The sequence below is a fragment of the Neophocaena asiaeorientalis genome, unplaced genomic scaffold (assembly GCF_003031525.2).
Source record: "Neophocaena asiaeorientalis asiaeorientalis breed wild unplaced genomic scaffold, Neophocaena_asiaeorientalis_V1.1 scaffold236, whole genome shotgun sequence".
NCBI classification, from domain to species: Eukaryota; Metazoa; Chordata; class Mammalia; order Artiodactyla; family Phocoenidae; genus Neophocaena; species Neophocaena asiaeorientalis.
Genome location: NW_020173418.1, coordinates 635,146 through 658,311, shown reverse-complemented (window position 1 = coordinate 658,311; position 23,166 = coordinate 635,146). Strand labels below are relative to the sequence as shown.

The following is a 23,166-nucleotide window of genomic DNA, read 5'->3' as shown; positions in this document are numbered from 1 at the left end:
ACATCACGTTACAGTTTCTAGTCGCGTGACCCTTTGGGACTAAAGCGTTGCTTTAATAATGTAAACTTCTAAATCACCGAGAAGAGTTGGGAAGTTTCACATAGGAATAGACAGCTTTTCTTGCATCCAGACTCCCTTATATTGCTACTATATTGAGTTCAGGCTGGGCTTTGATTTTAAGAACAGCCCTATTCTCAGGCTGTGAGAATAGGATTGTCTGTTGGACTTTATGAGTCTGACTCACCACACCCCCTTTGTTTTGCTGGATGAAATAGTTACTATGAAAAGAATTCTTGATCTTAACCGTGTTGGAGATGGAGGTTTGTAGGCCAGAAAGTTCCTTTCTGGTTCCCTGGGAGTTGCTGTGCTGAAATTAAGACCAAACATTCTGAGGTGAATTTTCATGTTCTTTTTTATTTTTGTGTTCATCATGTCCTTTTAGATTTTTTCCTATTTGAAAGTATCAATCACATGTTTTAGAGGAGAACAGTATCAGTGTAATAAAACATTTGACTCACAGGAACAAAGCACTCGACTCCCCTGCATTTGGTTTCCTGGGATAGGTTATAATTTGGTTGTTTTCTGAAGAGTTTTTCAGGCAGTGCTCTTGCTGCTCTGGTGAAAGGCCTTCCAGAAGCTTTGCAAAGGCAGTTTGAATATGAAGATCCTATCGTGAGAGGTGGCAAACAACTGCTCCACAGCCCATTCTTCAAGGTAATACTTGACTTGTTCTGAAGTGATGAGAGAGCCACAGAGAGCCATCAAGTGCAGTGCATCAAGTGTCAGGCATCCCCGAGGACAGGTGTAGCTATTGCTGAAGTTGAATATGAAAGGTTTTCAGGAGTAACTGTGTGATGTAAGCCCTTGTACTTTAAGTATCAGTGTGCTTTCAGATGCCTTGATTTAGGTGGCAAGTGTTGTAGCAGTGGTCTGATCTGAGGTCCTGTTGTCAGGTGCATTGCTAGTCACTGGGTAGGAATAATCCACATCACTGGTGATGCTAAGACCCTTGCCGGGCACGTGGCAGTCAGCCTGGCATGAGGAATTCTGAAGGAGGACCCACAGGGAGCCTGCGTGGGGCTGTCTTTGGCAGGCAGTGTTGGTGAAGTGGAATGTTAGCCGTGTCTCTGAGTGTCCCTGTGTTGTTAATTTGTGGTGGCTGCAGGTACTAGTAGCTCTTGCTTGTGACCTGGAATTAGACACTCTCCCTTGCTGTGCTGAGACGCACAAGTGGGCTTGGTTCCGAAGGTACTGCACGGCCTCCCGTGTTGCTGTGGCCCTGGACAAGAGAACACCACTGCCCCGTCTGTTTCTCGATGAGGTATTGCAAGTTATTTTGGAACCACTTTTGGGACGCACAGTTTTCTTTATAGTGTAAAAGGATGCCAATATTATGAGACACAGTGACACTTCTCCTGCCGAGGAATATCATAAAGAAAAAAGCACATAGGTGAAAATGAATAAACTGATACTGTAAATTTCAGTTAAAGTTTATTTTTAGTAAAGATATAATGATACTGTCTAGACATTTTAAAATATCTTCAACATGATATAATCATGTTGATTTTACTTATTAACTGTAAAGTCACAATGTTGATGTTGGCATTCCCTCATATTCTTGGGTGGGGAGACCTCCTCTCCTGTCTTCTTACCTTAGTATTATTTGTTTTATTCTTGAGAGATGAGTGTTTGATGTATAATCTCATAATAATGTTGTCCAGGTGGCTAAGAAAATTCGTGAATTAATGGCAGACGGCGAAAACATGGATGTTCTCCATGAGAGCCACGGCATTTTTAGAAGAGAGCAAGATGAACAACTTGTGCAGTGGATGAACAGGTTTACTATATCAGAAACAAGAAATAATGTTGTCTGTGAGAGAATGGTGCTTCACATGCAGTCTTTCCCATGTCAATTGTTCTCTTAATGTTTGTTACAGGCGACCAGATGACTGGACTCTTTCTGCTGGCGGCAGTGGAACAATTTATGGTTGGGGTCATAATCATAGGGGTCAGCTTGGGGGCATCGAAGGTGCAAAAGTTAAAGTCCCCACTCCATGTGAAGCCCTTGCAGCTCTCAGACCCGTGCAGTTAATTGGAGGAGAGCAGACGCTCTTTGCAGTGACAGCTGATGGGAAGGTAAGAAGGTGCATTTCCTGTGTCATACACTGAAACTGAGACAGCTGTGGCTGGAGGGCATTTGTTTGGTTCACAGCATGTATAACGATTCTGTGCTAAAACAGTATCTCAAGATTATGACAGTGCTTATGGTGTGCTGGAAGCAGTTATCGTTCTAAAGTGTCTCTGTTTAATCTTTAATGTGTTCTGTGGTTTTAGAATTTTTTATTTTGAGATGCAGCATACATAAAAAAGCGTGTTATAATTGTTTGCATATCAGTTCGTTAAACGTATGTATTCCTTTTTGTTTGCTATCATAATGCTATCTTTTTTTTTTGCGGTACACGGGCCTCTCACCGTTGTGGCCTCTCCCGTTGCGGAGCACAGGCTCCGGACGCGCAGGCTCAGCGGCCATGGCTCACGAGCCCAGCCGCTCCGCGGCATGTGGGATCTTCCCGGACCGGGGCACGAACCCGTGTCCCCTGCATCGGCAGGCAGACACTCAACCACTGCGCCACCAGGGAAGCACCATAATGCTATCTTTTAAAAAATTAATTGCTACTGATACATGGAAATTGTTAGTATTTATATACTGACATTATGTCTAGTGACCTTATTATACTCTTTTCTTTCTTAGTATCTCAAACTGTTGTGTATCTTCTTTATAAAGCCATGTTCTGTAAATAGATTTTGTTCCTTCCTTTCCAGTTCACCTGTCTTTTACTTTTACTTTTCTCCTGTGCAAGGGAGAAATGAAGCTCATCAGGCTGGTGGGTGCTGCAGTGCAGTATTGAACAGGGGTGGTAGTGGGCCTATTCTTGGCTTGATCCAGGCTGCAAAGGAAACACTGTGATGGAATCCTTTACACACTTACTGTGGGGTTTTGGTAGATGCCCTGTATCAGATTAAGGAAGTTCCCTTCGTTTTTCTATTTAGGAATAGGTACTGACTTTCGTCAAACATCCTTCCTATGTTTAAAAAATAATCAAAGAGATGTTTTTCTCCTTTAGTGGATTAATATAGTGAATTGGATTAATTGTTTTCCTTATATCAGATAGTCTTGTATTCTTTGGAAAAGCCTTACTTGGTCAGGTTCTGTTTCATATTTGTTTGGTTTGTGTTTGGGATTTTGGGGAGATCCAGGATCATGAGTGCAACCATCATAATATTCTTGTCTTACCCACTCCATGTCTGGTTATGGTACTGTTGGGTTGGCCAAAAAGTTCCTTCGGTTTTTAGGTTAAAAATAAGAGACACATTTTTCATTTTCACAGAGAACTTTATTGAACAACGTATTCACTGTTTTGTTCCACTGCCTTCTGCCATTTTTTGGGCAACTTCATGATTCTGTCTTCCCAAAACTTTTTTACCTTTTTGAGCAAAGAACTGTTCCAGGAGTCTTTTACAGTATTCAGGGAATTGACATTTTTTCCATTAAGAGAATTTTGTAAAAACCAAAATAAATGGAAATCTGAAGGTGCAATGTCTGGTGAATACGGTTTATGAATCAGAACTTCCCAGCCAAGCTGTGACAGTTTTTGTCTGGTCATCAAACAAACATGTGGTCTTACGTTATCCTGATGGAAGATTATGCGTTTTCTGTTGACTAATTCTGGACGCTTTTTGTTGAGTCCTGCTGTCAGTTGGTCTAATTGGGAGTGGTACTTGTTAGAATTAATCGTTTGGTTTTCCAGAAGGAGCTCATAATAGAGAATTCTCTTCCAGTCCCACCATATACACAACATCACCTTCTTTGGATGAAGACCGGCCCTTGGTGTGGTTGGTGGTGCTTCATTTCACTTGCCCCATGATCTCTTCCATTCCACATTATTGTACAGTATGCACTTTTCATCGCCCAACACAATTTGTTTTAAAAACAGAACTTTTTGTTACATTTCAGTAAAGAATCACATGCGGAAGTACGGTCAAAAAGGTTTTTTTTATTTTTGCTTAACTAATGTGGAACTCAAACATCAAAGTGATTAACATAGCCAAGCTGCTGCAAATGATTTTCAGTGCTTGTTTTGGGTATTTTGAGTGTGTCGGCTATCTCCCATGTGGTACAATGTTGATTGTTCTCAATGAATGTCTTGATTTGATGGCTGTCAACTTCAACTGGTCTACCCGACTGTGGAGCATCATCCAGCAAGAAATCTCCAGCATGAAACTTTGCAAACCACTTTTGACATGTTCAGTCAGTCACAGCACCTTTTCCATACACAAATGTGTTTTTGCATTTTCCATGCACAAATCTTTTTTTGCATTTCAGTTGCATTTTTACCTTTCTTGAAATAATAAAGCATAATGTGCCAAAAATGTTGCTTTTTTCCCCCCATATCTTCAGTATTAGAATGGCTACACAAAAATTCACCAATTTTGATTTTTTTTTTTTTTAAGGCACACTGATAATGACAGCTGGTCCCAATACAGTCTAACAGAATTGTTTCAAATGAAGTTAAAGACAACTAAGCACTACTAGAGCCATCTTACGGAAAAAAACGGAAGAACCTTTTGGCCAACCCAATATATTAGTTATCTGTTTAACTTACAACAGTTGGCGTAAAACAATACACATTTATTGTTTCCCTGGGTGGCTTAGCTTGGGCCTCCAGCCCAGAATCTCTCATCAGGCTGCAGTTGGTGCAAGGCTGGCCTGAGGAAAATTCAGCTCCCCATGACCTGTTGGCTAAGGTTTCCCTCAGCTCTTTGCTATCTCACTATGTGGCAGCTGGCTTCATCAGAGCAAGCAAGGGAGAGGGCAGGAGAGCATGAGAGCAAGACAGAAGTCAGTCTTGTGTGAGCTAATCTAGAAGTGACAGTCCATCCCTCTTGCTGTATTCTGTCCATTAGAAGAGAGTCATTAGGTCTAGCCCACATCCAAGAAGGGATTACATAGGGGCGGGAATCCCTGCAAGCAGGGACTCTTGGGAACCACGTCAGAGGCCACCCGCCAAAGGTATCAGGGTCATGCTAGCCTCATAGCAAGGGTTGAAGTGTAGCTCTCTTTTTCTGTTTTCTGGAGAATTCTGTCTTTCAGTTGTTCCCTGGTGATTTTAACATGTATATTTAAAATCTAAAGTTAATTAGTATTTCTATACTCCTCTCAAATTAAAAAGGCTGATCCTTTGTCATCCTGTGTTTTGGCACTAACCTGTTCCCCGAATGATAGGCATTATTATTATTGTTGTTTTATATAGACCATGTGTTTTCTGGATTTACCCAAATGTTATACACATCTTTGGTCACCAATTATTTTGTATGTCTCAGATCTTATATCTGCAGTCATTTTTCTTCTACTTTAAGTGTATATTTTCAGTTTCCTTTTGTGAGGGTCTACTGTTGGTTAATCCCCTGATTGTTTTTGTTGTTTATTTAAAAATATCTTAGCTTTGCCCTTTTTCTAGGTAAAGGATAGTATTTTTGGCTATGGGAATCATATCGTCTGGTCTCTGTTGCAATTATGAAAGCAGCTTGTGGAGAATATGTAAATGAATGGGTGTGGCAAAATCAGGTGGTGGGCCTGATTTGCCAAGCCCTGTTCTAGAGTATAACACTTTCAGTTGACCATTATTTTCAGTCAGCCTATTAAAGGTTTTATTCTTCTGGTTTTTGGCATTCATTGTTGCTAATGCGATGTCAGCAGTCAGATTAATTTTTACCCAAATGAAGGTAATAAATCTTTTCTTTGTAGCTGCTTTCAAGGTCTTTCTTTAGTGATCTACAGTTTCACTAGAATATATTTAGATGTCAATTTCTTTTTACTCTTCCTGCCCTTTTTTGTGTTGTTTTGTTTCTGCCAGGTGGTGAGGGATGAGGGGTGGGCTTCCTGGCTCTGAGAAGTGGCCTTTTAACAACTCTGGTAAATTATCAGACATTTTTTCAAGTATTGCCTCTCCCATATTCTCTGTATGATCTGTACCTGAAACTCTTGAGTTCTGATTGACGTTCAGGTGAGGAGATCTATCCCAAATTCTGTCTTCTTTTCTGTTTCCTCTTCTGTTTGTGTTTCTGTGCCATATGCTGGATAATTTCCTTAGATCCATTTTCTAGTTGTCTGATTTCTGTACCTGTTTATAATCTTCTGTTTAATACTTCTGGGTTTTTTGTTTCAACTATGTTTTTTTTAATTTCTGGAAGTTCTGTTTTGGGTTACCTTCTGGTCTCTTATTCTTTGGGGATACTTTCAAGCTTTTATTTCTTTAAACATAATATTGGGCTTTTTTTTCTTCTGACTCTCTCTCATGGTGCCTTCCTTCCTTTTAGATAATGGGAATTTTTAAAACTATGAGCTGACCATTTTCCTTGGAAAATTTGATGTAGAAATTCTTTGAGGCCTAGTTTTTGTTTGTTTGTTTTTTGTATGTTTCGTTTTGTTTTATTTTTGATTTCTCTCACCTAAGGTATTTTATTACAGGGTCCATGCATTTAATGGACACATTTTAAAAGATGATATCCTAAAGTATCAGAATCTATTAACATCTTAGAAAGCTAAGTATCTCACAGAAATGGGACTCTGAACAATAAAGTTCTGATAGGATGGGACGATTTTGAAGCATGGAAAACTGCTGGGAAATAGCTCCATGAAAGGTGTCTGAGAGGAGGAGTTTCAGACAGAAGACTGAGGAGGGATCAGGCAGTATCTAAATGAAGAGAAAGTAAAAGAAGAAGGCAGCACATTTTCACTTTTTCATAGTGTTGTCTCCTGCCTGTGCTGGTTAAGAAGTTTGTGGTGTCAGAGGCCTAGTTTGAAGTCACTAATCAAACAAGAATTTGTGACCCTGGGTACTACCAACTTTAAGCCATTGTAAATTAAATTCTCTACCTACGGAATTTAGACCATAGGTAGCATTAATTCAGACTGAAAACCAACTCAAGGACCAGCTTTTGTAGTTATGAATTCTCAGGAGAGATTTTCCACCCTCTCATTCAGTCCTAAGTTTTGAGAAAGGCAACTCTCTTTGTTTTCTTCTTAGTTCTCATTCACAGTCTGAGTGAGGGGAAGCACTTCAGAGCCTCTCCTTTCTACAGTCTCCCTTTAGGCTTGGCGCCTCACTGCCCACACCCGGTGCACTCAAGAGCCTTAAAACCTTCCCAGGGGAGGCTGACTTTGGGTTCATTTATCCATCTGAATTCTTGGTTTCACTTCCTGTTTTAGTCCTTGAAGTTTCCTTACTGTTGTGTCAGTGCAGCAGAGCATTTGAAACAATGTGAAACAGCATTTAAATTGTTATAGGAGGGGTGTTTGACATGCATCTGGAAATGGCAATCTTGATTTTTTTTTTTTATGGTAAAGATGTTTTATGTCCCAAATCAATTACCCACTTAGAATGAAAGAAAAGTAGTATATTCTGCTGTGTGATTTGTATGCTGCCTTGCTGAAGTACTAAGTATATGTATAATTTTCATATGGGTGTTTCTGTAGGTGTTATTTATCTGGGATTTGCATATAGTAGCTAATTAAATCGTTTTTGTTTTTCTTGGTATTAATTGTAGTTGCTATTCTAGACAAAAATAGAAATGCTTCCAGGGAAAAGACTGTGTTTTCAAAATACATTTTCTGAATTTGGGGTTTCTATTAATTATGATGTTTTCTTTAATTTTTAGAGATCTGATGAAGCAAAAATAAAGTCTTAAACATTCCTGTCATTTTTAATTTTATTTTTCTGTGGTAAAAAAATCTAGAGCATTGATCTGGTTTATTAATTACTAAAATATAGGTTATTAATTACTAAAATGAACTAATTGGTTTATTATTTACTGAAATATATTTAGATAAAAATCTGATGTTTATATTACTTTTTCTTGTCTTAGCTGTATGCCACTGGGTATGGTGCAGGCGGCAGACTAGGAATTGGAGGGACAGAGTCGGTATCTACCCCAACATTACTTGAATCCATTCAGCATGTGTTTATTAAGAAAGTAGCTGTGAACTCAGGAGGAAAACACTGTCTTGCCCTCTCTTCAGAAGGAGAAGTTTACTCTTGGGGTGAGGCAGAAGATGGGAAGTTGGGGCATGGCAACAGAAGGTATTATGTGAAAACATCATTTTTAATGTTATGTTTTCCTCTCCTTGTTTGTGTTAATGCTTGTGTGGTGTATTGACAGTTTGTTTTTTAAGACAACATTTGTAATAATCTACTCAAAGTTAATGACTCATTTAGCAGAAATAAGTTCACGTGACATTATTTAGGCTTGCCTACATGACCCCTCTGTTGCGGGGAAATCAGTTCTGAATTTTGATTTCTGATTACTAAGTATGGTGAGCTTCATCTTGTCCTTTTCCCCCAAGTCCCCTTCCCCTCATCCTGAGTCATCCACTGAATCACAGTTGGCATTTTGTTAATATGCAGATGCTAAAACTGTAAATACAGAGGAAATGGCAGTAGGGGAAAGGGACACACAAATGATATAGTTTTTCAAACAAAGCAACGAAACCCACTAAAGTTTTAAAAAGTAACGGGAACTACCTGCCAAATTGGAATGACAGGGCCCTTTGCATCTGAAATAACTAAAGCACCAGACAAAATACATGAAATAGCAGCCCTAAAGACATTGGATAACAGGAAGTAAAGTACGGTCAGTGATCTCCAGAGGTGAATACTGACAGTCACGTGTGAGGAGAATATCTGAGAGGCCAAGGAACAGACCACCTGAAAAGATTAGGAGGAACATTCCCAGAGCTCACAGAGGGCAGGGGATAGTGCCCACTCCCAAAACCTCATGATTCACAGGGCACTGAGTAGAGGACTAAGAGTGACAATGCACAACAGAGGGGAAAGAAGTTAGTCATAGACTAAGTGTTGTTCTGATCTCACCAACAAAGCTAAAAAGCAAGACCTCAAAGGATTGAGCTGTTCACAGGTAACTTAACCGTGTTGGAGAGATCAAAGCTCAAGAATGTTTTTATGGATACAAACATACCAAGCACCCAGCAAGATAATATTCACAGTGTTGTTCATCCGGTCAGAAATTATCAGGCACATGTCTCTTCAGTAGTGCTGGGAAAATTGGATATTCAAATGCAAAAGAATGAAATTGGACCACTCTCTTACACTACTCACAAAAATTAACTCAAAATGGATTAAAGACTTGGCTATAAGACCTGAAATGATAAAACTCCTAGAAGAAGACATAGGGAAAAAGCTCCTTCACATTGGTCTTGGCAATGATTTTTTGGCTATGACAGCAAAAGCACAAGCAACAAAGGCAAAAATAAACAAGTGGGACTCCATCAAACTAAAAAGCTTCTTCACAGCAAAAGAAACAACACAGTGAAAAGGCAAACTCTGGAATGAGGGAAAATATTGGCAAATCTTATAACTGATCGGGGGTTAAGATCCAGAATACATAAGAAACTCATACAACTTAATAGCAAACAAAAACCAAATAACCGAATTAACAAATGGGCAAAGGACCTGAATAAGCATTTTTCCAGGAGGCATACAAATGGCCAACAGGCACACGAAAAATTGCTCAAGATCACTAAATCATCAGGGAAATGCAAATCAAAACCACAGTAAGATATCACCTCACAAGTGTTAGAATGGCTATCATCAAGAAGACGAGAGGTAACAAGTACTTGCAAGGGTGTGGAGAAAAGGGAGCCCTTGTACATTGTTGATGGGAATGTAGATTGGTGCAGCCACTGTGCAAAACGGTGTGGAAGTTCCTCATAAAATTTAAAATTGAATTAGCATATGATCCAATAATCTCACTTCTGGGTATATAGCCAAAGGAAATGAAGCCACTATTTCAAAAAGATATCTGCACCCCCATGTTCATTGCAGCATTATTTACAATAGCCAAGATAAAGAAACAACCACTAAGTGTTCATTGACAGACAAATGGAGAAAGAAAAATGTGTGTGTGCGCACGTGAATATTATTCAACCATGAAAAAGGAAATCCTGCCATTTGCAGCAACATGGATGAACTTCGAGGACTTTATGCTAAGCGAAACGCGTCAGAGAAAGACAAAAACTGTATGATCTCACTTATATGTGGAATCTTAAAAAAGCTGAACTCATAGAAATAGAGAGCAGATTGGTGGTTGCCAGGGGTTGGGGGTGGAGGAAATGGAGAGATGTTGCTAAAAGAGTGCAAACTTCCAGTTATGAGATCAATAAGTTCTGGGGATTTAATGTACAGCATGGTGACTATGGTTAACAATACTGTATTGTACATATGCAAGTTGCTAAGAGCGTACATCTTAAATGTTCTTACTACACACATACAAAAGTAAACATGAAGGATTTGTTAACCTTATTGTAGTAACCATTTCACAATATATACATCTATCAAACCATATTGTGTACCTTAAACTTACACAATATTATATGGCAATTTTATCTCAATAAAGCTATAAAAAAATTATCAGGCACACAAGAGAGAAGGAAAATACAACCCATATAAGGAGAAAAGTCAGTTGATTGAAACTGACCCAGAAGTGATACAAGTGATAGGATTACTAGACAAGAACACTGAAACAGTTCTATCTTCAGTAAGCTAGAGGAAAAACTTGAACACGTTAGGTAGAGACTGAAAGATATTTAAATGCCCAAATCAAAGTCCTGAAGAAATACAATGTCCAAGAAAAGTACAATGTTTAAGATGAAAAATACAGTGCATGGGATTAATGGCAGATTAAACATTGCAGAAGAAAAGGTCAGTGAACTTGAATATATAATAGTAGAAACTATCCAAATGAAACAGAAAAAAAAAGAATATATAAAAAGACCTGTAGTATCAGTGAGCTGTGGACAACCTCAAATGGCCCAATACATGCATAATTGGAGTTACCAAAAGTGATGAAGATGGGGATTTTGAAGAAGTAATGGCTGAAAAAGTTTCAACTTTGATGAAAATTATAAACCCACACATTCAAGAAGCTCAGAGAACCCTAAGCAAGAGAAACATGAAGGAAACTACACCAAAGCACATCATAATCAAATTGCTCAAGGCCATTGATAAGGAGCAAAATATTTTAAAGCAGCCAGGGGGAATAATGCCAGTTATGTACAGAATAAAAGGTAAAGGGTGATGGTGAATTTCTGATAAGAAATAATGTAAGCTAGAATACAGTGGGAGATACTGAAAATAAAAATAACTGTCAGCCTAGATTTCTTTTACTCAATGAAATTATTTTTTCAGGAATGAATTTGAAGTAGACTTATGCAGGCATACAAAAGCTGAAATAATTCACCACCTCCAGATCTGTACAACTAAAAATTTAAAGGAATTACTTCAAACCAGAGGAAGATTATACCAGATGGAATCAGGGATCTATACAAATGAATGAGGAAATTACTACATGGGTTAATATCATGATGTTTTCCCTTATTATATAAATCTCTTTAAGAGATAATTGAATGTTTTCAGGATATGGTAAAAATGAATTGAGATGCTTAAAACATACATAGGAGTAAAATATATGACAGCAGTAGCACAGAGGCTGGGGTTAGAGGCAGGAAGTGGACATATACTGTTGTGAAGTTCTTATACTATACATGATGTAGTACATGACCCCAGACTACACTCTAATTGTTAGAGATGCATTCTACATCCGCCAAAGCAACCCCGAAAATAACGCAACAAAAAGTTTTATCTGATAAGCCAACGAAGGAGTTAAAGTGAATCAAAAAACATACTCGAAAGAAACCAGAAAAATGAAAAAATGGAGTAAACAGATGAGACAAATAGAAAACAAATAGTAAGGTATAGATCTAAACCAAAATATATTAACAATCACATCAAATGTTAAATGATCTAAACACCACAGTTAAAAGTCATTGTCAGAATGCATATAAAAGCAAGATCAAACAATATGCTACATAGAACAAACTTTGTATTTAACATGTCTATATTTAAAAACACATAAATCGATTAAAGATAAAAGGGTGGGAAAATATGCTAACACAGATTAAAATAAAGCTGGAATGCCTATATTAATATTATACAAACTAGATGTAACATCAGAGAATATCAACAGAGATAAAAAGGGTCATTTTATGATGATGATGTGGTCAGTTCATCAAGAGGACATAATAATCCTAAATGTTTACACAACTAATAATAGATCTTCCAAATATATGAAATTAAACAAAATGACAGAGCTGCAAGGAGAAACAGATTTACAGTTGTAGATTTTAATATCCTTCCTCAATAACTGATAGGTGGATAGAAGATTTGGCAGAAGACTTGAACAACTTTATCGACCAATTTGATCTAATTACCACTATACAACACTACTTAACAAAAGCACATTCTTTTCAAGTACACGTGGAACAGCTGCCAATGTAGACCGTAATTTGGGCCAGAAAACAAATCTGATAAAAAGATTCAAGTTATATAAAAGATTTTCTCTGACCACAATGGAATTAATTAGAAATCAATTACTATAAAGTATGGAAAATCCTCCATATATTTGGAAAGTAAATAAAATGTAAAAATAACTAAAATGTAAAAACTGATGGGTCAAAGAAGGAATCAGTGCTAAATTAGAAAGAATTTTGATCTGAGTGAAAATGAAAACAACATATAAAAATGTGTGGGATCCAGCAGAAGCAGTACTTAGAAGGAGATGTATAGCATGAAATGCCTTTTTATAAAAGAAAAATGATCTCTAAACAATGACCTCAGCTTCTACTTTAAGGAATTAGAATAAGAAAGACAAAGTGAGCAACTAAGAAAGATCAGAGCAAGAATCCATGAAATAGAAAACAGAGAAATAGAGAAAAATTAAAGAAAACAGAAGTTGGTTCTTTGAGAAAGGTAGCATCATCAATAAAACCTCCAGCTAGACTAATCTATCTACCTATCTATACACACACACACACAAATTATAGCAATATCAGGAATGAGGGAGTTTTCATTACTGCAGAATGTAGTTATTGAAAGATGCAGTACATTAAATAACTTTATGCCGACAGATTGAACTTTTTAGATGAAGTGGACAAATTCCTCAAAGGACACACATTCTTTAATGCTCACTCAAGAAAAATTAGATGACTTGAATGGCCCTGTGTCTATTTAAGAAATTGAATTTCCCACAAATAAATCCTCAGGACCAGATATATGACTGGTGATTTCTACCACACATGTAAGTAACAGATAATACCAGTTCTTCACAGTCAATTTCAGAAAATTGAGGAGGGAGTTCTAGCCAATTTACTTTTTTGAGGACAGCTTTATTTTTATATCAAAACCAGACTCAGATGTTATTAGGAAAATATAGACCAGTATCCTTCATGAGCATAGATGTAAAAATTCTTAATATTTTAGAAAGTTGAATCCAACAGTATGTAAAAGGATAAAGCAGTAAGGCCAAATGACGTTTTTGCCAGTATTGAATAATTGTTTTAACATTAGAAAATTGATCAGTGTAAAAAAGAAAAACTGTATAGATTATCTCAATAGATGAAAGGCGGAAAAGCATTTGGCAAACTAACATTTGTTTCTGATAAAAACTTTCAGCAATCTGGGAATGAGAGAAAACTTCCTCAGCTTGGTAAAGGGCATCTCTGTTAAAGCTAGGGCTTGACTTCCCTGTTGGCTCAGTGGTTAAGAATCCGCCTGCCAATGCAGGGAACACGGGTTCGAGCCCTGGTCCGGGAAGATCCCACGTACCGTGGAGCAACGAAGTCCATGCACCACAACTACTGAGCCTGTGCTCTAGAGCCCGCGAGCCACAACTACTGAGTGCCTAGAGCCCATGCTCCACAGCAAGAGAAGCCACCGCAATGAGAAGCCCATGCACCGCAATGAAGAGTAGCCCCTGCTCGCCACAAGTAGAGAAAGCTCACGCACAGCAACGAAGACCCAGCACAGCCATAAATAAACAAATGAATGAAAGAAAGAAAGCAAGCTAGGGCTAATGTGATACCTGATGGTGACAGGCTGACCGCTTTCCCTATCTCCAGGAGCAAGACAAGGACATCTGCTGCTGTCTGTCACCAGTTGCATTCAGTGTTGTTTAGCAGGTTTAGCAAGTGCAGCACAATGCAAAGAGGTAAAAGGCATTCAGCTTGGAAGGAGAATTAAAGCTGTCCACTTACACATAATATTACGTAGAAAACCTGATGGTGTCTACAAAGCTACTAGAATTAATGAGTGTGATTAGCAGGGTGGCAGGGTAGAAGATCAGTAAATAAAAGTCGATTGCAGGCAAATAAAGGAAACGTTTCTGCATTAAAAAAAGTCAACTGTGTGTCTTTATACATATGCAATCAGAAATTGAGATTTTAAAATACCATTTATGGTACCCTCCCCCTAAAATTGAAATAGTAAGGAATAAATTTGACCCAAAGATATGGATAACTTACAGACAAAAAACTATAAAATATTGCTGAGAGCAATTTTAAAAGACCTAAAATAATGGAGGAGTATGCTGTGTTCATGGATTGGAAGACTCAATATTGTTGATTTTTTGGTTTTCCCCCAAATTAACCTATTGATTCAACCCCTTCCCAATCAAAATTTCTGTAGAAATTGACAAGCTGATTATAAAATTCATGTGGAAATGAAGAGTACCTACAGTAGTCAAGACAGCTTTGCAAATGAGGAGCAGAGTTGGAGGACTGACACTATTTAACTTCAAGTCTCATTTTAAAGATACAGGAATCAAGACAGTGTTGGTATTATTGTATCGAGTGAGAAATATATCAGTGGAGCAGAATAGGATAGGAAGTCCAAAAACGTACCCACAAATACTGATACAGTGAGTGTGGAAAAAGGAAACTTGATTCCTCCCTCACAGTTTGCAGTGCATAATACAAAAGTGCAAAGACAATTTATTGGAGAAAAGATGGTCTTTTCAACAAATGGTTTTGAACAATTGGACAACCGTATGGTAAACAGTGAACTTAAATTCTTATCTTGCGCCATTAATATCCAAAATTAAACCAAATACTTCATCTACTTCTACCTGGGCCAAGTAGCCATTCTTCTGTTCAGATCTGGTTTAAAGCATGGACTGTGCCACAAACCCAGTGATCCATCCAAAAACAAGGACTGCAGCCTAAATTCCAAATACCACAGACTGCAATCTTCAGCCTTGCCTAAGGGAACACCTCGATCTTTGAACTTGAATTCTTATCTTGCATCATATGCAAAATTAACTCATAAGTCTAAAACCTACAACTAAAAACTTCTAGAAGAAAACATGAGAGAAAACTTTTGTGACCTTAGGTCAGATGAAGATTTTTAGATAGAACTCCAAAAGCACAATCCAGTAAAGAAAAATAGGATAAATTGGACTTTATAAAAATTGTGAACTTCTCTTTGAAAGACACTGTTAAGAGATGGAAAGCACATGCCACAGACTGGGAAAGCATATTTGCCACATCATATATCTGACTCAGGTCTTATATCCAAAATCATTATAAATAGCTTTCAAAACTCAGTAATAAGAAAAAGAAGTTTGTCATCAGGCTTGCCATGTTATATATAGACTAGTTGACTCCTTAAATGAAATGTTGATTTATAGCAAGGGTGGACAGGCTGTTTCTGCAAAAGACCAGAGAGTAATATTTTAGGCCAGCCACATACATTTTTTGTTGTATATCCTTCTTTCGTCATTTTCGTTTGTTTGTTTTACAACCCTTAAAAAATGCAAAGCGCATTCTCAGCTCACTGGCCTTTCAAAAACAGGTCATAGGCCAGACATGGCCCATCTGTAAGTGCTGGTCTTCCAGCCCCTGATTTAGACTGTACATCTCCTCTCTGGCATTTGGGCAGCTTGTATAAAAGGAGGTAGGTAGGGAATTACATGATTTTGAGTTCAGGCCTGAATGATTCTTCCAGATTGATTTAATGATTGACTTGACAGGTGTATGTAGGTTGAGAGGTGTGCATTGAATAAATGAGCAACAAACCAAAAGCCTATATTTAATCATTTAAAAATATTTAAGAATGAAACTATTTCAGTTATATTTGGTGACCTCTTTTGCAGTCCGTGTGACCGTCCTCGTGTCATTGAGTCTCTGAGAGGAATAGAGGTGGTTGATGTCGCTGCTGGTGGAGCCCACAGCGCCTGTGTCACTGCAGCCGGGGACCTCTACACGTGGGGCAAAGGCCGGTATGGCCGCCTGGGGCACAGTGACAGTGAGGACCAGTTGAAACCAAAGCTGGTGAGGAGGAACTGTGCGCGGGAGGCCTGGAGGGACAGCTTGCTGTTGTCGTTATGCTTTGTAAAAATCCACAGTATTTCCTATTCCAGATTCTTTTTAGTTTCAGAGTTAACAGTGTTTTTTTTTGGTGGGAATAAAAACCACCATGGTATATATTCCATGGGTCTTTTAAACAGGATAGTGTTTGAAATACCCTTTTATCTACACTAGTAAATATTACTTGGCATCTAGCTAGAGGCTTTGTCTTCTGGGAGGTCCGCTGTGATTTAGGTGAGGCTGCAGGGTGGGTGGCAGGACTGAGCACTGGACACTGGGACCTGCCTCCTACTGCTGAGATGCTCACAGTTCGGATATGCGAGGGTGTCTTTTGTCTTGGCCTGCAGGACCATTAAGATTCCCTGTTGTTTGTAAAGAATTAAGACAGGCACCCTCCCCCCCACCCCACCCCCAAATCCCAGACGTTAACCCCTCCGGGGAGAGCCTCCTTTCTGTTGCAGTCGGATGTCCTCAGTGCCCCTCTCTCTGCAGGTGGAGGTGCTGCAGGGCCACCGCGTGGTCGACGTTGCCTGTGGCAGTGGGGACGCCCAGACCCTCTGCCTCACGGAGGATGACACCGTCTGGTCCTGGGGGGACGGGGACTACGGCAAGCTGGGCAGAGGGGGCAGCGACGGCTGCAAGGCGCCCGTGAAGGTACGCTGCCTGCCACCGCCTGCGTCTCAGGAGTAGCCTAACTTCATCCTTAGCTTCTTTGCAAAACACATGATGGGTCACTGGGTGAAAAGGGAGTGAAAGCCCCAGAGGTATGAAGATAGTTGTAAGTACTGTTTCGTGCTCTCTCGGGAATGTCTGTGGTCAGCGGGGCTTCACGCGGCCCATGGTTTTATTTAGCACGCGGACCTGTTTGAGGAGAAGGACGACTGGTCCACACCCTTCTGCTCACAGAGGTCTGTAGCTATGCACTGCACTGGTATCTGCTGAAAGGCTGCATCTGGCTCAGCCAGAGGCTGCTAGATGGACATCTGTGAGAAGACGAGAAGAGGCTCCGCCTGAGCCGAGTGGCTCTGGGCAGTTGATCGACGTTTGTGGTCACGACTGTGAATACAAACTCCTCTGTGAATAAGGAGCTGGCAGAGGTTAGGTTCATCGGTGTGTTTAGGGCACATGCTGACTACCTAGCGGCCTGCGGGACGAGAACACAGCAGGGCCGTTCAACTGAGGTGATTTGCTGTGGACTTGGGAGTGTCAGTGCTGTGAAAGAAAGCTAGACGTTGTCTCTGCTCGGCATCCTCTCTTGTTGGGGCTCTGAGACTGCACGTGCAGAGTAGAGGCCCACATGGTGCATGGGCGGCCTGGGGAGCAGGTGGGGAGCCGCCGGAGGCCGTCAGAGTAGGAGCCTGAGCTGGGACTGCCGAGCTGGACTCAGAGCCGTGCTGCTCAGTAAAGTAGCCGCTGGCCATGCATAACTACTTAAGTTTTAACTTAAATCAGTTAAGAGTGAGTAACATTACAATTCACTCCCTCGCTTGCGCTGCCCACGTTTCACGTGCTCAGGAGCTGCGTGTGCTGCCATGCTGGTTAGTGAGGGCACAGCAAGCTTCCATTACCACGGGGAGTGGTATTGGCAGGTGCCGGCTAGAGCCAGGGCCTGATGAAGAAGACATCACCTGAGGCACCTGCACCTCTGTGCCATGAAGCTGGCTGCAAGGAGACACCCCTCTTCTTCAGGGCCTCCTTGGCAGGTGCTGCTGGAAAACCTGGGACTCGAGGCTGCCTTCTTGTCCTTATCACCACTTGCTCTTTTCCCTCACAGGTATACAGTATTTTAACCACATTACAGGTTACGTATGGTTTCCACATTTATGAAAAAATTGTTGTGGGCTTTCGTATGTCAAGAAGGCATTAGACAGAGGCTTTGCACCTTGCAGGACTGAGATGTCGAATGTTGGGGGGTGTTGGGGGGTGGAGGCCATTACTGCTATCATTGTGATGGGGGTAGGGTGAGGAGAAAACAGAGAATTAGGGGATAATGAATTTAAATTTAAGTTTGAGAACTTAAGTCTGGAAACAGTCACAGGTAATAAGGAGCATAGTTTTCTAGGTGAGAAAAGATGTCAGCTAGGTAAATGAACCCCAACAAGACCTCTGGGTGCTGGCAGTGAAGGGTCTGGACCCTTGAGCATGCAGGGCTGGAAGTGGGTTCCGGTACTGACCTGATCAACGTCGTGTTTAATTGGAATAACCTGGGCAGGTGGATTGCTAGTGTCTGAAGTCAGAACCCTGGTTGTCTTGGCCATCCGTCCCCCGTTGCCTGCTTCTTCTTCCCTGTGGGCCTGTGCATCTGATAGGGCTGGAGGGCAGATGTGAAGTGCAGGGCTTGCTGGAGAATGGGGCCACCACATCACAAAGAGAAATGGAGTTGGGAGAGTGAATGCTGGGGAAAGCGATCATAGACCTTCAACAGTGACGTGTTCATTTCCAGCAGTATGCGGCAGGTCTCACGGGTGGTGGCACGGCCGCCTGGCTGCCTGTGGCCTGTGCTCCCTCAGAGCCAGGGTTCCTGCCCCTTCTGAGAACACTTGGCTGTGTGGAGTAGGGTTTTACGTTGTAGTAAATGTTTGGCGTAGGAGTAAGGGCTTTCCGAGTTCTCTATTCGCGTCACTGCAGTCTCTCTATGGGTGCAACCATCAGCAAAAACCTTGATTGAATCAGTCTAATTAAGCCTTTTCCCTTCTAGATCGATTCTCTGACAGGCCTTGGAGTGGTTAAAGTGGAATGTGGGTCCCAGTTTTCTGTCGCCCTGACCAAATCTGGTGCTGTCTATACTTGGTATGCAAGATTCTATTTATTTAAGTCCACCAAATCCAGATTGTTAATTAGAAGTCACTTTAACTGCCTTTTTGTAGATAGAAATGTGGTTTCTGTGGCAGGCTGTGGTTTGTGTCTTGCAGTGTCAGTGTGGTGTCTGCTTCAGGAGGGTGGCGCAGGGTGGTAAACAAGATGGCTTTGCATTCACAAGTTCCACGTTTCCTTGTGTGCAGGGGCAAAGGTGATTATCACAGGCTGGGCCATGGATCTGACGACCATGTTAGAAGACCTCGGCAGGTTCAAGGGCTGCAGGGGAAGAAAGTCATTGCCATCGCCACCGGCTCCCTGCACTGTGTGTGCTGCACTGAGGACGGTAGGTGGGAGGCCCAACCTTGTAACTTGGAGGCTCAGGGATAATATGCGCAGCTCTAAGGTGGAGGGGGGATGGGGAGAGTCATACTATACTCTGAAAATACGCCTGTGGTTTTGGCCCTATCGTCTTCAGTCCCTGGTGTTAACACTGGTGAACATGTTGTGTTTCGTGGCTAACAGAGCAGGCCTGATACGGCTGTTTTTAGAAACACTCGCTTGCAAGGTTGGCCTTCGGCTGGCTTCTAGGAGCCTGGATTTCAGGAGGGCTCCCACCAGCCCTAATTGAAGGAGGCTTTGTTAGAATGTTTGCAAAGAGCGTGGTCTCTGCTGAAACCTGCTTCCTTCTGGGGGTCTGGAACTTGGGTACGTGCCAGGCAGAGTGCCTGCCTGACCTGCCCCAGTCAGAACCCTGGTACCGAGTCTCTTATGTCCCTGCTGGACAGCACATCACAAGTGGCCACAACTTGTTACTGAAGGAACTAAATGCGTCTGTGTGACTCCACTGGGAGTGGGGGACCCTTGGAAGCTCACTCCTGGTTTTCTCTGCACTTCACCCATGTGCCTTTTCCCTTAGCTGATTTTGCTTTGTGTCCTTTCACTGTAATGAATTATAGCTCTGAGTATGATATATGCTGAGTCCTGGAGTTCTCCTAGTGAATCATCAAAACTGAGGGTGGTCTTGGGAACCCCAAGACAGTGGCAAAAGGGAGTTACAGATGGAATTAAGATCGCCAAATCAGCTGACTTTACAGTATGGAAATATTCTGAATTATTAGGTGAGCCTAGTAAAATCTCACACACCCTTCAGTGGAGAAAAGGAGGCAGAAGATCAGTGAGAGAGATGTGATGGAAGAAGGGGAAGGAGAGATTTTCCAATTACGAGAGGGTCTCAACTTGCCATTGCTGGCATTGAAGGTGGAGTGAAGGGGCCAGGGAGTATGGGTGGCTGCTGGAAAACTGACATTCCCCAAATTTTGCTCCCTTTAAAAGGCTTCGGTGAATTATATGAACACGTGCCCTTTAATTAGTTTCGATGAATGAGTTTCATATATGAATATGCAACTTCTGTGGCTTGTGGTGGGACTGATGTAGTTCTTGATGAAGAAATTACAACACACTTTTATTTCCTTTATTATAATTTAAAAATTTTTGAAACATATATATAACACACTTAGAGAACAGTTGCAGGTATAGTACAAAGAACTTTTTCTTTTTCCATGTGAGAGATAGGTGATGCCATGGTGCCCCATTACCCTGAACAAGTGTGTATTTCCTACAGTGATGGGCCCTGTGCTGCATGATCACAACATGGCCTTCAGTGAGAAAATATACACAGTCGTCACTCCACCTGACCTCCCTCTCTCTCCCCTCACAACATGGGCTCCGTCAGCTGTGCTGCTCTTGGCTCTGTTCTGAGACAACCCTCAGTCACCCCTCAGGGTCATCCTCGTCAGTCTTCTTCAGTCTTCTTGGACTTTTTGGACCTGACACTTTTCACACTGGTTACGGGCTGGTTGTTTTGTAGAACATTTCTCAATTTGAGTTTGATGTTTCCTCCGTAGATTCAGGTTGCACATCTTTGATCTTAATTTATCCTGCATTCCTAACTCATTCTCAGTTCATCAGGTGACATGCGTGTTCTCTTTGTCCCATTACTAATGCTGTTAATATCAGTCACTTGATAAGGGTGGTATAGCCAGCCTGTTCCACTGTGAACATCCTTTGTAACTAATAAGTATTTGGGAGGGTGTTTGAAACTATATAAATATTCCTTTTTCACTGAACATTTTATTCTCATCAGATATTTAAATTTTTGTTGGTTTGTTTTCATCTTGTCGGACTCATGGTTTCCTAATTTATTTAATGAGTTACATATAAGCTGTTGCTTTTACTTACCTTGATGCTCAAATTGTGCCCTGTTTGGCTGGTTTCATCTCCTGAAGTTCCCACCCCGTCATTCATTGAGTACTTCCTTGCTTTCTGGCACAAAAAGACCTTCTGTCCTCGTCTTGACTCTCCATGTCTCAAGCTTAGAATTGTCTGTTTCCCCAAGGAGCCCTGGTGCCTTTAGAGGAAAATGGTGTTTGAAAGACAAGGTCAGGTCTGTAGGTGTGCTCATCGCTAATGGAATGTCACTGCTCCCAGGCCTTCTTAGTGGACAGAGCTAGGGAATATATATGTAAATAATACACAAAATTACATCTGTGTTTATTTCTATATGTATATATGTACATAGAGTACCACTTGCTCACACCAGTACCCCAAGGTACTGGACCACAGGTTCATTCTAGTTTTCTCTCTTTCCATACTTGTTACTCCTTTCTCTTTTGGTAAGAAACCTGGATCCCCTTACTGAGTAAGTGATTCACTTACTCTTCCTGTAGTGGCTGGTGTCCCGTCGTTGCCTTTGCCTTCTCCTCTGTGTGGATCCTCACCTCACTTGGGCTGTGACTGCCCACTCTGGACCGTGTCCCCACATGGGTGTACTGCTCCCTGCTTTGGCTGACTTCCCACACCTGGCTACCCTCTGTGTGGAAGTCCTTGTCTCTCGTGCACTCTGATTCCCTGCACCCGGCTGTGCCTCTGCGGAGAGGCTCTCTTCCCCTTGCTTGCACTCTGACACCTACCCAGTGGCTTTAGGACTGAGTTCTCCAGAGCAGGAAGGGGCAGGACACAAGCACACTGCCCTTGATCATGCGGGCCTTGCACTTTGCACAGTGGTGCTTATGGCTTCATGGCACCCCGAGGAGTCTGTGGATTTGCAAGGCTTGTGATGTTTCTAAAGAACTAAACTCATTTCTATTCTAGTCACCACCTTACCCATACAGTGGAGTTTCATGGTTGGGATCTAGTATGGTATGTTGAAAAATATGATTCTCATCAGTGAGATATGAATGAGAGATTCATATCTCATGTTTAGGATATGAATAACCATTGGAAGAACATGTTCCTTTAAAACATGGATTTTGTTTAGTTAAAAACTGACTTTCTCTTCCTTTGACATACAAAATCAATTTGGATTGTAAGTATTTACCATCTGTTTTTTTTTTTTTTCTTTGCGGTACGCGGGCCCCTCACCGCTGTGGCCTCTCCCGTTGCGGAGCACAGGCTCCGGACGCGCAGGCTCAGCGGCCATGGCTCACGGGCCCAGCCGCTCCACGGCATGTGGGATCCTCCCGGACCGGGGCACGGACCCGTGTCCCCTGCATCGGCAGGCGGACCCCCCACCACTGCGCCGCCAGGGAAGCACTACCATCTGTTTTGATGTTACTTGTTCTGAGTAAGAACTGTTCCAGTTACATGCTTAGTCCTGTGAACATACACGGTTGGAAAAGCCGTGTTAGCAGCAGGGGAAGGGTCCTGGGAAGCCTGCTACCTCTTTGAGTGTTGTGATTAGAGACATCTAGATCACCATAAGGTTAACATTTCACAGACAACCGCCGACACCCAGCTGGAGGGCAGCGAGGACTGTATGTATGGGAAGATAGTGGTGGTTGTGCGTTCATTGGTCCTAGTATACAAGTCCTTGTTCTAAATCTGCATTAGGTGAAGTTTATACGTGGGGCGACAATGATGAGGGACAGCTGGGAGATGGAACAACAAATGCCATCCAGAGGCCTCGGCTGGTAGCTGCCCTTCAGGGCAAGAAGGTCAACCGTGTGGCCTGTGGCTCAGCACACACTCTCGCCTGGTCAACGAGCAAGCCCGCCAGTGCCGGGAAGCTCCCTGCACAGGTCAGTGGCGATTGG

At 41.5% G+C, this 23,166-nt stretch overlaps 1 protein-coding gene across 6 annotated transcripts in view; it reads left to right on the top strand.

Moving 5' to 3' along the window:
• The window catches only part of HERC2 (HECT and RLD domain containing E3 ubiquitin protein ligase 2), a 228,790-nt gene that overhangs the window by 193,785 nt on the left and 11,839 nt on the right, over positions 1 to 23,166 (top strand). For all 6 annotated transcript variants that reach the window (XM_024747286.1, XM_024747281.1, XM_024747285.1 and 3 more), the window contains 10 exons: positions 589 to 714; positions 1,166 to 1,321; positions 1,722 to 1,837; positions 1,938 to 2,136; positions 7,927 to 8,141; positions 16,063 to 16,240; positions 16,769 to 16,930; positions 18,975 to 19,066; positions 19,279 to 19,418; positions 22,964 to 23,151. In XM_024747286.1, coding sequence (XP_024603054.1) covers positions 589 to 714; positions 1,166 to 1,321; positions 1,722 to 1,837; positions 1,938 to 2,136; positions 7,927 to 8,141; positions 16,063 to 16,240; positions 16,769 to 16,930; positions 18,975 to 19,066; positions 19,279 to 19,418; positions 22,964 to 23,151 — 1,572 coding nt within the window. The remainder of the gene's footprint in view (positions 1 to 588; positions 715 to 1,165; positions 1,322 to 1,721; positions 1,838 to 1,937; positions 2,137 to 7,926; positions 8,142 to 16,062; positions 16,241 to 16,768; positions 16,931 to 18,974; positions 19,067 to 19,278; positions 19,419 to 22,963; positions 23,152 to 23,166) is intronic.